The 12,196-nt window shown below is 37.4% G+C and overlaps 1 protein-coding gene across 8 annotated transcripts in view; it reads right to left on the minus strand.

Annotated features, from left to right (window-relative positions):
- The window catches only part of ROS1 (ROS proto-oncogene 1, receptor tyrosine kinase), a 120,613-nt gene that overhangs the window by 27,216 nt on the left and 81,201 nt on the right, over positions 1-12,196 (minus strand). For 7 of the 8 annotated variants that reach the window (XR_006717517.1, XM_045499390.1, XM_045499388.1 and 4 more), the window contains 5 exons: positions 11,495-11,612; positions 8,176-8,366; positions 6,285-6,368; positions 3,157-3,292; positions 1,484-1,646 (listed from right to left, as the gene is read on the minus strand). Coding sequence is in view for 7 of the 8 variants with exons in the window: in XM_045499390.1 (XP_045355346.1) it covers positions 1,484-1,646; positions 3,157-3,292; positions 6,285-6,368; positions 8,176-8,366; positions 11,495-11,612 (692 nt within the window). In the remaining variant the exon portion in view is untranslated. Of the gene's footprint in view, positions 1-1,483; positions 1,647-1,685; positions 2,616-2,863; positions 2,928-3,156; positions 3,293-6,284; positions 6,369-8,175; positions 8,367-11,494; positions 11,613-12,196 lie in introns of those variants that run through there. The other variant, XM_045499393.1, reaches the window with a different exon arrangement.

A 12,196-nucleotide genomic window follows, 5' to 3' on the forward strand; every position in this document is an offset into this window, starting at 1 on the left:
TTATACCCAGTGTTCACGTGAGAAAACCTGACAGATAAAAGATTGAGTATCAATTAAACAAATTCTCTCCAAAATGTAGACATTTTTACAAATTTGGTATATAGGTCAGTTTCTTGCTTTTCAAAGTTTTCTACTCAATATGTTTCCCCCTGCATCCTTGTTAACAATACTCAATTTGTTTCTTAGAGGCATGATGCCCAGACCCAAACAATTGGTCTAAGCTAATCATGAAAATTGTGTTTCGTGATTCTCCGGCCTCCCTTGCAAATAGGGGCGGTCATCTGACTCAATTCCGGTCAATGAGGTATAAGGGGAAAACTGCTAAAAGGGGAAAGAAGCTTGTGGAAAACTTTCACTTTTTGAACATATACGTCTAACGTTATCCTTACCCTTTCCCTTAACCTGAATGAAGATGTGATGCCTGATCTTTGGCAACCATCTTGGGACCATGAGGCAACACACATGTACAAAGTCAAGAGAATTTCAGATTTACTGGTTCTGACCTAACACAGTACTGCACAAAGCCAGCAGTCCTCTCATTAGGTGAGAAAAATAAACACTTGTCTACACCAGTTGAGGCTACAGTAATTTAAGTCTTTTTAGATGATATCATTTGGAAGTGGAGAAGATTTTGCTAACTTTTCTAGTTGTATAGCCCAGCCTCAAAGCAACAAATTCCTAAAAAGCAGTGATTAGGATATTGCTCAGTTCCATAAAGGATTCATCATCCCTCAATCAAAAGGTTTTACACAAATATGAGAATATACCCAGTGCTTCCTTAAAACTACATTAAATACACCATGATGAATAACCGTATACTACAGTGGTCAGCAAACTATAGCTTACAGAACGATTCCAGCCTGTCACCTTTTTTGTACAGCTTGAGACCTGAAAATAATTGTTAACTTTTAATTTTGTATTTTCCCAGCTTTACTCAGGTATATTTGACATGTTACTTTTTCAAATGTTTGGGGGAAAAGTAAAAAAAAAAAAAAAAAAAAGAATATTTCTTAACACATGAAAATTATATGAAATTCAAATTTCAATTCTCATAAACAAAATTTTACCGGAACACAACCACTCATTAGTTTACGTATTGACTGGAGCTGCTTTTGCACCGCGATGGTGGAGTTGCATAGTTAAAACTGACACCAAATGGTTAACAAGCCATCGTTGTTGACTATCTGCCATAGAACCTAAGACACTGAGAAGGTGCTTTTACAACCCCCATTCTCTTATATATTTGCAGGGGAAAACTGCCTGCTGAGTCTTAGCAAATTAGTAACTTTAGAGGTAAGTGAATTACAGGGCTTATGTAAGAAATGGAAGAAAAATTATAATTTCTGGAGTCAGGCGTGGACTTCCACCTTCTACCAGTTGTCTTTCCAATTAAGATCACTCATGTTTTATTATAGTTTCGTCCATGTAAATTCATGTAGATATGTTGAGCCAGCATGTCAAGGAATTAAAAGATCCACGTTACCTTCACTGCTACTTTGGTTTCTCCACTTCCAGCCCCTAAGATGTCTACTGCTGTCCCTTCATACACTTCTCCAAAGGCCCCGCTTCCCAACAGGAGACGCAGAGTCAGTTTTTCCCGGGGGAAGGCAGGAAGACTTTCAATCTCCTCTTGGGTTGGAAGAGTACTGGAAAACAATATTTTTGGTTTCCCAAAATACATCTGGTTTACAAGTTGGTGTTGGTGTCAGTGTTTGAGAAATAAAGAGTATGAGAAAGAGAAAGAGAAATCTCATGACTTTGCAACATTGTTCTATGTAATATAGCGATGTGGAATTTTGTGTTTCTATTCCTTCCCTGTTCCACCAACCAGAATATTCCTTCCCTATTCCAAAACACAGAGAGAGCATGTCACTTCACTTCTAGGCACCGTTATCTTGATAGAAACATGCATATGCGTGCATTGCCTCAAGAGTTTTAACTGTAGTTTGTTTTGTTAAAGTTATGAGTTATTAATTTCTTTGGGTTATCAATTCATGTAAAAAGCTATTGCAAATTAGTAATAAATATATCTGGGTTTATGAGCCTAAAAACTTTCATGTTAACTATTTCACACACCTGATCTCTTACGTAGAACATTTAGCATGACCACAAAAATCAACTCTTTCTCCATAAGGTTAACTTTTAGAAGCCAACTCTCACCTGGAATATTATGAGGGGGAAAAATTGTCTGAATTTAAAATGCTTTGAGTTTTTGAAACAGAATCTTGAATATAGATTTGCGGAGTATTTTCTCAAGGAAAAGTCACCTCTGAATCACTAATTTAGATCGCCTCTGTGTCTACTTTTAAACTTCCATCTTTATGTCTTGGAATTATAAATTTCAAGGCCTATGACTATATAATTCTTTTAGCATAGGCCATAATATAGTGTCTTGTATAAACTGCAATATAGTGTCTTGGATAAAAAGACATTTAAATATTTTCTTTAACTAATGACAGCAACATAAGTTCAAATTCAACGATCTTAAAGAGCTTTTGTAGGCAATCACCATACAACGTTTGAAAACAGATTAAGATTGACTTAACGGCACAGGCATGGGACCCTTGGAATTCCTCTCTTCTAGTTGCCTCCAGTTGAACCAAGTGTGTTACCATCTGTTCTCTTCTTTTTTTTTTTTTTTTTTTAATTTTTTTTTAACGTTTATTTATTTTTGAGACAGAGAGAGACAGAGCATGAACGGGGGAGGGGCAGAGAGAGAGGGAGACACAGAATCGGAAGCAGGCTCCAGGCTCTGAGCCATCAGCCCAGAGCCCGACGCGGGGCTCGAACTCACGGACCGTGAGATCGTGACCTGAGCCGAAGTCGGACGCTTAACCGACTGAGCCACCCAGGCGCCCCTCATCTGTTCTCTTCAATACAGTATTTATTTCCTTGTTTCATTTATTTTTTAACTATGTGATAAAACACTGGAAAACAATGACATTTTGATGATCTTCCTTACACTAGCATAACCACATAATTTGCCATCCATCTCAGGTCACATTTGAAAATGGAAGGAGTTGTTATTAATAATTATGCCAGAGTAATGAGCATTACTCTGGACAGGACCAGGACAATCCTGGGATCCATGAGCACTCTCTTTATAGTTGCCCACTGTTCTCTAGGTGCCCCATAATGATGGCCCCGGTTACATACTGTATCGCATAGCAGGCATTAGCCAGTCCTACTCCAGCGGCCAGCCCTCGAAGTTCAGCCAACTCTTTGTCTTCGTGTATGAGACCCGTCAGCCCTTCCGTGGGAGTTTTTTGCTTCTTTAATTTTCTATGCCAGACTATAAAATAAAAAAGGACATAATTTACAAAATGAAACATTGCTTTATTTCTGAAGAAATGTTAACAATACATTTGAAACGTTTAGATGTAAGAACACCATTGACAGGATAACAGAATTTGATTGAAAAATTTGTCCAGAGCAGAAAAACAAATTAAATCTAGGTAGAAAGACATATAAAAACACATAAATTATACCACGTCCCTTCTTACCTTGTGTCGCAAACCAAAGCTTAATGCATTTCTTATTGCTGTTATAAACAAGTCGAAGTCTCTTAATATCAGAACTTATTTCTCAAAATCACCCCTAAACTAGAGTCAAAATAAGGCAAAACTAATTTGCATTATAATTATTAGTGAAACAAATTTATATCTGAGTCCAGATATGTCCAGGTTATACTCTTAGAGTAGATCTGAGGAACACTTTCAATATAATGGCATGCTTTTTTTTTTCAGAGTACAAGAGTTTATACCATTGTTGTTCATATACACATACTCAAATATACAGGAAAAACTATTGCAAGAAAACTCATCAAATATAAATTATCTTCCCTAAGCTGTGAAATCATGGATGATTTATATTGTCTTCTTCATACAATGAGCACATATTATTTTCATAATCATAAAGATAAGTGATTTTTGGAAGATTAAAATACAATTATAAGGTCAACCATCTATACTAGAACATTGGCTCAAAAGTTGAAAACAGCAAAGATGTTTTGTAAGATGATCGTTAAAGTCTGAATTTCATTCCAGAGTAGCTTCTGTTTCCAACAGGTTAGAGTTTCGTTCGAGCGAAATTCCATCTGAGGGACCACATGGGGGAAAGATCTTAAGTACCTTTGCCAACGCAATTTTTCAAACCTGAAAAGCTCTCACTCCCCCCCTTCATTTTTAAAGGCACAGCTCAGGCCCCCATCCTCATCCTCAGTGATGCCTTCTAAGACCTCTGCAACTCTGCTGATCTCTCATTTACGAATTTACAAGACCACTTGTAGCTCTCAGCACTTCTATGTCAGTGTCCAGTGCATTTCCTGTACTATTGCCTTTTATATCTCCCTCTTTAATTTCACACAGGTTATGTCTCAGCTCCCTCATTAAACGGCAAGCTGCCATGATAAGCAATTGCATTTTACAACTTATTTCCCTCTGCCCCCAACATGAAGCTAATGTTGCATGTTAGATATGACCACTCACCAAAGCGAAGGCTGTCGATGTTTATTTTTAAATACTTGCTTCAATTTTATATTTGTAAGTACAATTGCTGAGAGCCCTCCGCCCAAAACAGATTTTTAAACAATTGCCGCTTCTCATTATTTTAATAACTCAATCTTTTCTCATGCACTCACACACTCAGACTAGTCAAAACACATGCACTGCTGCTAAAAGCAAAGAACCAAATTAGCTTAACTGTACTACAAAATTCGTAAGTTCCAAATAGAATAGAGACCTTTAAATCCTGAGAAAGTCAGATATCCATGGGATGTCTCGAAAGCACAATATAGGTTGTCTGAAATTATCTCATGCTCACCCACTAGAGTTATGGGTTTAAACAGTGGTGATGTACAGTAGGCAAGCAAAGGTCAGATGGAAGATTCTTCCTGTAATACTCCTTCCCCGTAGGAAAGCAGACAAGCAGTCAAGCCTATATGCCAACTGCCAAATATACTACAGCCGTACGTGTAATTCTGGAGGGGCCGGCTTAGTGGCACTAGCATCAGCTGTGCAATACTTAGACACCCTGGAACCACAGGTTAAGATCCTGGCAGGGTCAGCTGAAATTTTTAGCTTTCCAAGTGAGCTAAAGGAGTTCCGTATATTATCTGGGTGGAATCTGTGAAAAGAAATCTCAATTCAAGTTTCAGTGTGCTCTCTGATAGCTTACCACTCCAATCAGTTTGGGGAAAGAATAAAGATTCAGACCAGTTAGTAAAATCCTGGCTTTCTTTATCCTGAGCACTAAGTTTAGCTTTACGTTGGTAACTTTTCCTTAAATTTTACCTTCTTTCCCTTATGCAGGAAAAAAACAAAAAACAAAAAACAAAAAAACAAGCCAAAGTTTCCTAAATATGTACTTGAGTATTCTTTTCTGGTAAGTATTGTGTCTTTCTTATAATGCTTCAGCATGTCAGGGACTCACAATATTAGTAAGTGATGATAGGATGATATCTTGTAATCCAAACCAGGATATTTGGGGCACTGAAAGAAAGTCCTATTAATGTTTATGCTGAAACAAAAGGAATGATCCAGGATATATGATCACCAAGATAACCCTATAGGCCCAATATTTGACCCCAATATTTCTGGAGTTGTCACTATATTTTCTCCTCATTAAACCAAATCTTAAAAAAAAAGTTAGGACTAGCACATTAGTATAAAAATGAGTAGAGAGAAACAGCTACCTTTCTATCGACCTAACAAATTCTTCTGCTTTCCTGGTCATTTATAAATGAGCAGGGATTTGAAATAAGCAAGTTAGACATCTGAAAACCAGAGTGGACCCTACAAGTCAGAGATGGGTTGTCTGCAAAGGAAGAGCTATTCCTTCCAAACCAGTCTGTCTGCCCAGAGACCCAAACTATCCCAGCAAGGACTGTCACCGGTCTCCTATTAATCCTACACTTTTTTTTTTTTTTTTTTGCATCCAGAGTTATTTTTCTTTTACTTATTTAAAACTATAAGCCACAAAGCACTTGGCATGCAGCCAATCCAAAATACTGTTTTAAAGAAAGCTAAAAGTTGGTGCCCTTATAATTAGTTTTATCTAAAGTACACCATGAAGTATAAGTGCAGATATATTTTTCATAAAATAGTTACTCCAAGAGCAGAAAACAATTCACAGAAGTTAGTGGTTATGAAAATCTAGCCAAAAGTAACTGTGAAATTTGTGAATTTATTTCATGTGGGAAATACACTAAGTGCTAAATCAACTAAATATGATCAAGTAAATAGTTTACTACTTATATTTTTAAATCAATTTATTATTATACTTACCAAAAATCAATGAGATTATAACAACCAGAAATATTCCAATTATAATAATAAGTATAAAGCTTCTTTCTGATATCCAAAAACCATCTAATAAAATAAATGAAAAAAAAAAAAGTAAATTTGCAGAATAAAGCTAGGTAGTTTCAGATATGCCTGAACCAGCTCCTACTAGATTTTTGCAAGCCACTTGTTAAACCACTGGTAGTTTGAAATCACCCACAGAAAAAGCGCTTAATACCACAGGAAATTAAAATCAAGGTTTTGGTTTTGTTTTGTTTTCCAAAGATCTGGTTTACCAATACACCATTGTGATGTGCCCACCCAATCTACTTAAAAATAGCGGAGGAAACACCTATAATCTTCTTAATGAATTTGGAACAAAGAAATCTCAATCTTCATATAGTATATAATCAGAATTATTGTTTCTTCTATACCGTCTTGCATTACATTCAATTCTATAGGTGTTAAACTGAGGAATAGAACCATGGAAACATGGTACCTTCTCTTGGTAGTTTCAGTTGAGGAGAGGTAAGACATGTAGGGCAGAGCTTGGCAAACCATAGTCTGTGGGTCAAGTCTGGCCATAGTCTGATTTGCACTACCCATCAGCTAAGAATTATTTTTACATTTTTAAAGCATTATTTGAAGAAGGAGGAGAAGGAGAAGGAGAAGGAAGGGGAGGAGTAGAAGGAGAAAGGGAAAAAAGAGGGGGATGGAGAGGAAAAGAATGGGAAGAAGAAGAAACAGCAGCGACAGACATCAGATGTAGCCTGCAAAATGTAAAATATCAACTATTTTGGTTTTGTTTTGTTTTTTTTTTTTCAGAAAAAAAATTGCTGAGGTTTTATCCAGGTAACGAATTATAATACAAATAAGAATGATGCAAACATTATATAGAATAATATAGGCTATGTGTATGTGAAATGCAATAATTCATCTTGCCTAAAGATCATCAGTTAAGCAACAGCTCTGGGTTCATTTAATTTAGGCCTTGAAGGATGAGAAGGATGAGAAGAATTTCAATTGACAGAAAGTAAGGGAAAGGAAAACCCAGCTAAGGGGTGAATGGTAGGTGGTGGGAACCCACATTCTAGGCTGAGGGAAACAAAAGCTTAAAGACCTAGTGTCATAAAAAGGTTTTTACCAGTATGGCTACAACATAGGGGCAAATATTGAGAACAATGAACATGGAAGGCCTTAAATGTCACACACACAAGTTTCCACTTGACTCTGAAGGCAGTGAACGGAGAGTCGTTTTAGGGATTTCAGAGATGGGTTAAGTGATCCAGCTTGTGCTTCAGCTAGATTAACCATCAGCAGTGTGATTAAGCCTAGAGCACAGACAAGAAATGATAAATTAGGAAAGCCAAAGTGGAAATAAGAAGATGACCCCCCAGTGAACAGAAATCAAGATGGTAAATAAATAGAACTTGGTGAAAGAGTAGCGGGAAAATTAAATATGGTATTGAGATTTCTAGGCTCTGTGATCAGACAGATGATATAGCATCACCTACAATGGGATACACAATGAAAGATGAAGATATTGAGGAAGAGCCAAAGCATAGTTTTAAGCCTGTTGTGTAGCAGGTGAGAATATCAGGAAGAGGAACACAAGGCTGGATCCAGACCAGACTGTGGACAGCCTAGGAAGCCTATCCAGGAACACGGACTTGATGTGCCGGGCATTAAGAAGTAGCTGATTATTACTGAAGAGAAAAATGACACGAGGACGCTGATGTGTTAGGAAGATCACATCACATGAAATAAATAGTTCCATAGTCTAGATGATAAATTATACAGTCATCCAACTCATTTCTATTGTTAAGAATTCACTTATATTTCTCTCTGAACCTTTATGTAATCAGTTAGAGCATAGACAGACATCGTAACATACCTCCAACTAATATAATATTCTCACTGATTCCACTATAGTCACCAAATCCCAGATTATTTGCAGCTACCACTCTGAACTGAAATGTTCCTTTCAGGTTTTTGGACTTCCATGTGCAAATACTACCGCAGGATCCATTATATGCCATCCTCCACATTAAATTCTGGTTCTGTGAATCATTTGAAGTACCCTTTCTACAAAAAAAAAAAAAAAAAAAAAGAGCAAAATGGTCAATATAGAAAATATAAGAGACAATATATGTGTTGTTTCTAGATGCCCCTGTACCATTTCAGCAACAGAAATCAAGAGCATCTCCTACTGCACACTTTACCTTTGATCTCATTCCTCCCACACAGCATAATCCTGTCAAGACATTCTGGCAATGCATGGAGCCAACAAACTCAGCCCATTGGGAAAATAACAAATAGTGAATGGCCAGGAGAGAGCTGAAGAGGTTTTTCCTACTATTAGAATGTATAAACTTTCTTCAGAATTCCAAACACATCAGACAGTTGTTCCATAATTTCTAACCTGGAATTTTTTATACTTTCTTAATTCTCAGTCTCTTATGCCATGTGTAGTTTATGTATACCATAGCTCTGCATAAAATGAAATACAGGACATAAAATTGATAAGGAAGGTGTAATAGTTTGAATACCAAAATTATCATTACACCTGAGATTCCAAGGTTTATTTCTTCCATTTTTATTGGCATCTACTCCACCTCAAGTCAACTCACACTATTCTTTATATGAAACATGGAAAGAGCACAAGAGTGGGGCTCAAAAGATATAAATGGAATGGCTTTTAACAGAATCGTAGACTGAGGACAAGCTCCAGGCCTTCCAATTATGTCCTGACAATGAAGAACTTTTCAAGTCTGGGACTTTTCAGACAACAACAGTTTTAGGACTTGGTACCAACCCACAGTAAGCTTAGGGATAGCTAGTTCTGCTTCTACAAACTGAGTGGACATCCTGAAAGGGGTGGGAAGGCTCAGCCCTTGAAGGACAGGGAAAAGACAAGAACTTCAAGAGGATCAGGGCAGCAGAGTTGTTGACAACTGTTGCCAGGAGCTAAGTGTCCTAGGGACCATCCTGCATAAGACTCTTTATACAATGTCTTTGTACATTTTGTGAAGTCTTGTGTTAGGCACTGGCAATTTCATTGTTCAATTCCAACAACTCTGATCCAAAGGAAAGAAACACTTAAAAATTCATAAAATGGCTCTTCACAGTTATTGGCCATTGAGGAAGACAAGAAAGAATTCTGATATTGGTTGAGAATCTTTTATTTATAACACACCATACTGATGCTTTTTATTTCATTTCCTGTTGTTGAGTTTTCACAACAACCTAAAGAGGTAAATACCATCATCCCATTTTACAGTTGAGAAAACTTAAATTCAAAAAAAAGAGTAAAGTAAGTATTTAAACACGGTACGGGGTTGAGTAGTATCCCCCAAAACTTACACCTACCCAGACTTTGTGAATGTGACCTTGTTTGGAAATAAGGTCTTTTAGATGTAAGCAAGTTAAGATGAGGTCATATTGGATTAGGGTAGGCTTAAATCCAATGACTAGTGCCTTCTTTTAATTTTTTTAAGTTCATTTTTTTACTTTGAGAGAGACAGAGAGTGCAGGGGGGGTGATACAGGGAGAGAGAGGGAGAGAGAGAGAATCCCAAGCAGGCTCTACCCTGTCAGCCCAGATCCCAGTGTGGGGCTTGACCCAAGAACCATAAAATCATGACCTGAACCGAAGTCAGATGCTTAACCGTCTGAGCCACCTAAATGCCCCATTGACCAGTGCCTTCTTAAGAAGAGAGGAATATCGGCACAGATATACACAGAGAACACCATGTGATGACAGAGCCAGAGTTGGAAGTGATACATCTGCAAGCCAAGGAATACCAAGGATTGCTGGGAAGTCTGGATCACCAGAGGCTAAGAAGCAGCAAGGAAGGATTCTTCCCTAGAAACTTCAGAAAGTGCATGGTCCTACTGATACCTTGATTTCCGACTTCTAGTCCCCAAAACTGTGAAAGAATAAATGCTGTTTCAAGCCACCCAGTGGTGATACTTTCTCATGGCAATGTTAGGACACTAATACAGTGTATTCGGCTTCCACGTTCACACACTATCACTACGACTGTACCATCAGCAAGTACTTAGTGTATACTAGTATCCTGACTGAAGAAGTGACTTTGAGATACAGCAATTCATTCTATTATTATCCCATTATCCCTGTCATGAGAGTAGAGGCTTGGGGCAAGAAAATGCAAAGAATGTATGGAGTTCTGCTCTTAAGGAGTCACTGAAGGGAACACACTAAATGGTTCCTAGCAAGACAGTGGTATGGGCTGGCTGGCGAATATAATTAGAGTCCCAGACCACCGACACAGTTCTGCAGATCAGAATGCATTTGACTCTGCATGAAAAACAGTAATAGAATTTACAAGAAGGTTTCAGTTAGAAATATGGCCAGTGTAATCCTCTGCCATGAGCAGGAAAATTTTTTAAGGTTATGGGAATGCCAGATCAAGATGGAGCAAAAATAGATCTAAAGCTCGAATCGCCAGGACTATAATTATGGAAGTGACTTTTGTCCTTGGAACTTCTTAAAAGATAGCTTCATAGATCCATGAGAGGAGTGTCTGTGGAATTTGGAATTCTCCCCTCAAGCTGGCATGAAATCAGTTCATCTGAGCCAGTTACTATTATACAGAGCTCCCCATACTGGCCAGCTCTGAGGTTGTACATGTTCACTAGCTGCCTGGTTTTCATTGAAGGCACGCTTTCAGACCCTCTGGCATACAGTGCAAGTTATACTCTTCACAAAGGATAAAGAATCCAGTGTAACCTATATAGTTCAGACCATTTCTGTGCTTGACCTGTTTTCACATTCTGAAATATACCTGGTTCACTGCCGGTTCTCACCAGACGTTATTCATCTTGCTAAAACAAATTATCATCAGAAATTTGCATGCATACCATCGTCTAACATCAAATATCAGCCCTGTTTCTTGGACAGAATAGAAATTAAATAAATATTAGCTGCACGTGCCAATGACTGGATTATTTCCATAACGTTTTGACAAGTAGTTGCAGATTTCTGAGAAGGATGGTGTGATCTCCTTCTGATCGGAGTGCCAAGGCTGACCACTAGGCATTGGGCAGAGAGCACAATGGTGCACTGAAGATCCTTAAGCTAAAGATCCTTCATATTTATTTATAAATATTGCTAATTTTGATCTAATAATACCTTACAATTAACCACTTAGCTCTTTGTAGTTTACAAAGCACTTTTGCAAACAGACATACCTGACCTCAAGGACATAGTACATAAGCCGGCTTCCATTATCTTCAGCTTTTTCCCACTGTATTGAATCTTTACTCCCTTCTAATAATTTTGGAATGCCTGGTTTACTTGGGACTCCAGCTTTGGAAACATAAGAAAGTACTGATTGGTATGTTGGAAGTAGAAAATATTCTGCATAACATCTTTCCACAGAATATATTTACTGAGAGGAAAGTCAAATACATTAATGAAATATTCAGAAATATTCTCATATGAGTGCATATTTTTAAATGAGTATCTGAAGTTTTTATTAGTGATGGATTAGATGGACCAGTGATAGGAATAACAGTATTATGTTAGCTCACCACAAAATAAGTGATGTGAATAAAGAAAACTGTAAATTTTGGAGCATTTTCCCTTTGATTCTTACAGGGATCAACTTGGTTACAGTATACCTTTTAAAACACTAATTAGCATTCTTTTTAGATTTTTTAATTTTTAGCATCTAGAATACAGTAGTCAGTAAGTTAATATTTGTTGAACACTCAACAACACCATTTAACTTTTGTTCTCAATGCAAAATGTCACAGATAGACAAGAAAGTAGAGAATACTGGAAGGTGGAATCATCTTGCTCAGTTCAGGATTCTGCAAAACCTGGTATTATCTCAGTATTATCTCATTAGTGCCTGTAAAGACTCCTGATTCTTTTCAACTCTTACCTCA

This window comes from Leopardus geoffroyi, chromosome B2 (assembly GCF_018350155.1).
Source record: "Leopardus geoffroyi isolate Oge1 chromosome B2, O.geoffroyi_Oge1_pat1.0, whole genome shotgun sequence".
In the NCBI taxonomy this organism is placed as follows: domain Eukaryota; kingdom Metazoa; phylum Chordata; class Mammalia; order Carnivora; family Felidae; genus Leopardus; species Leopardus geoffroyi.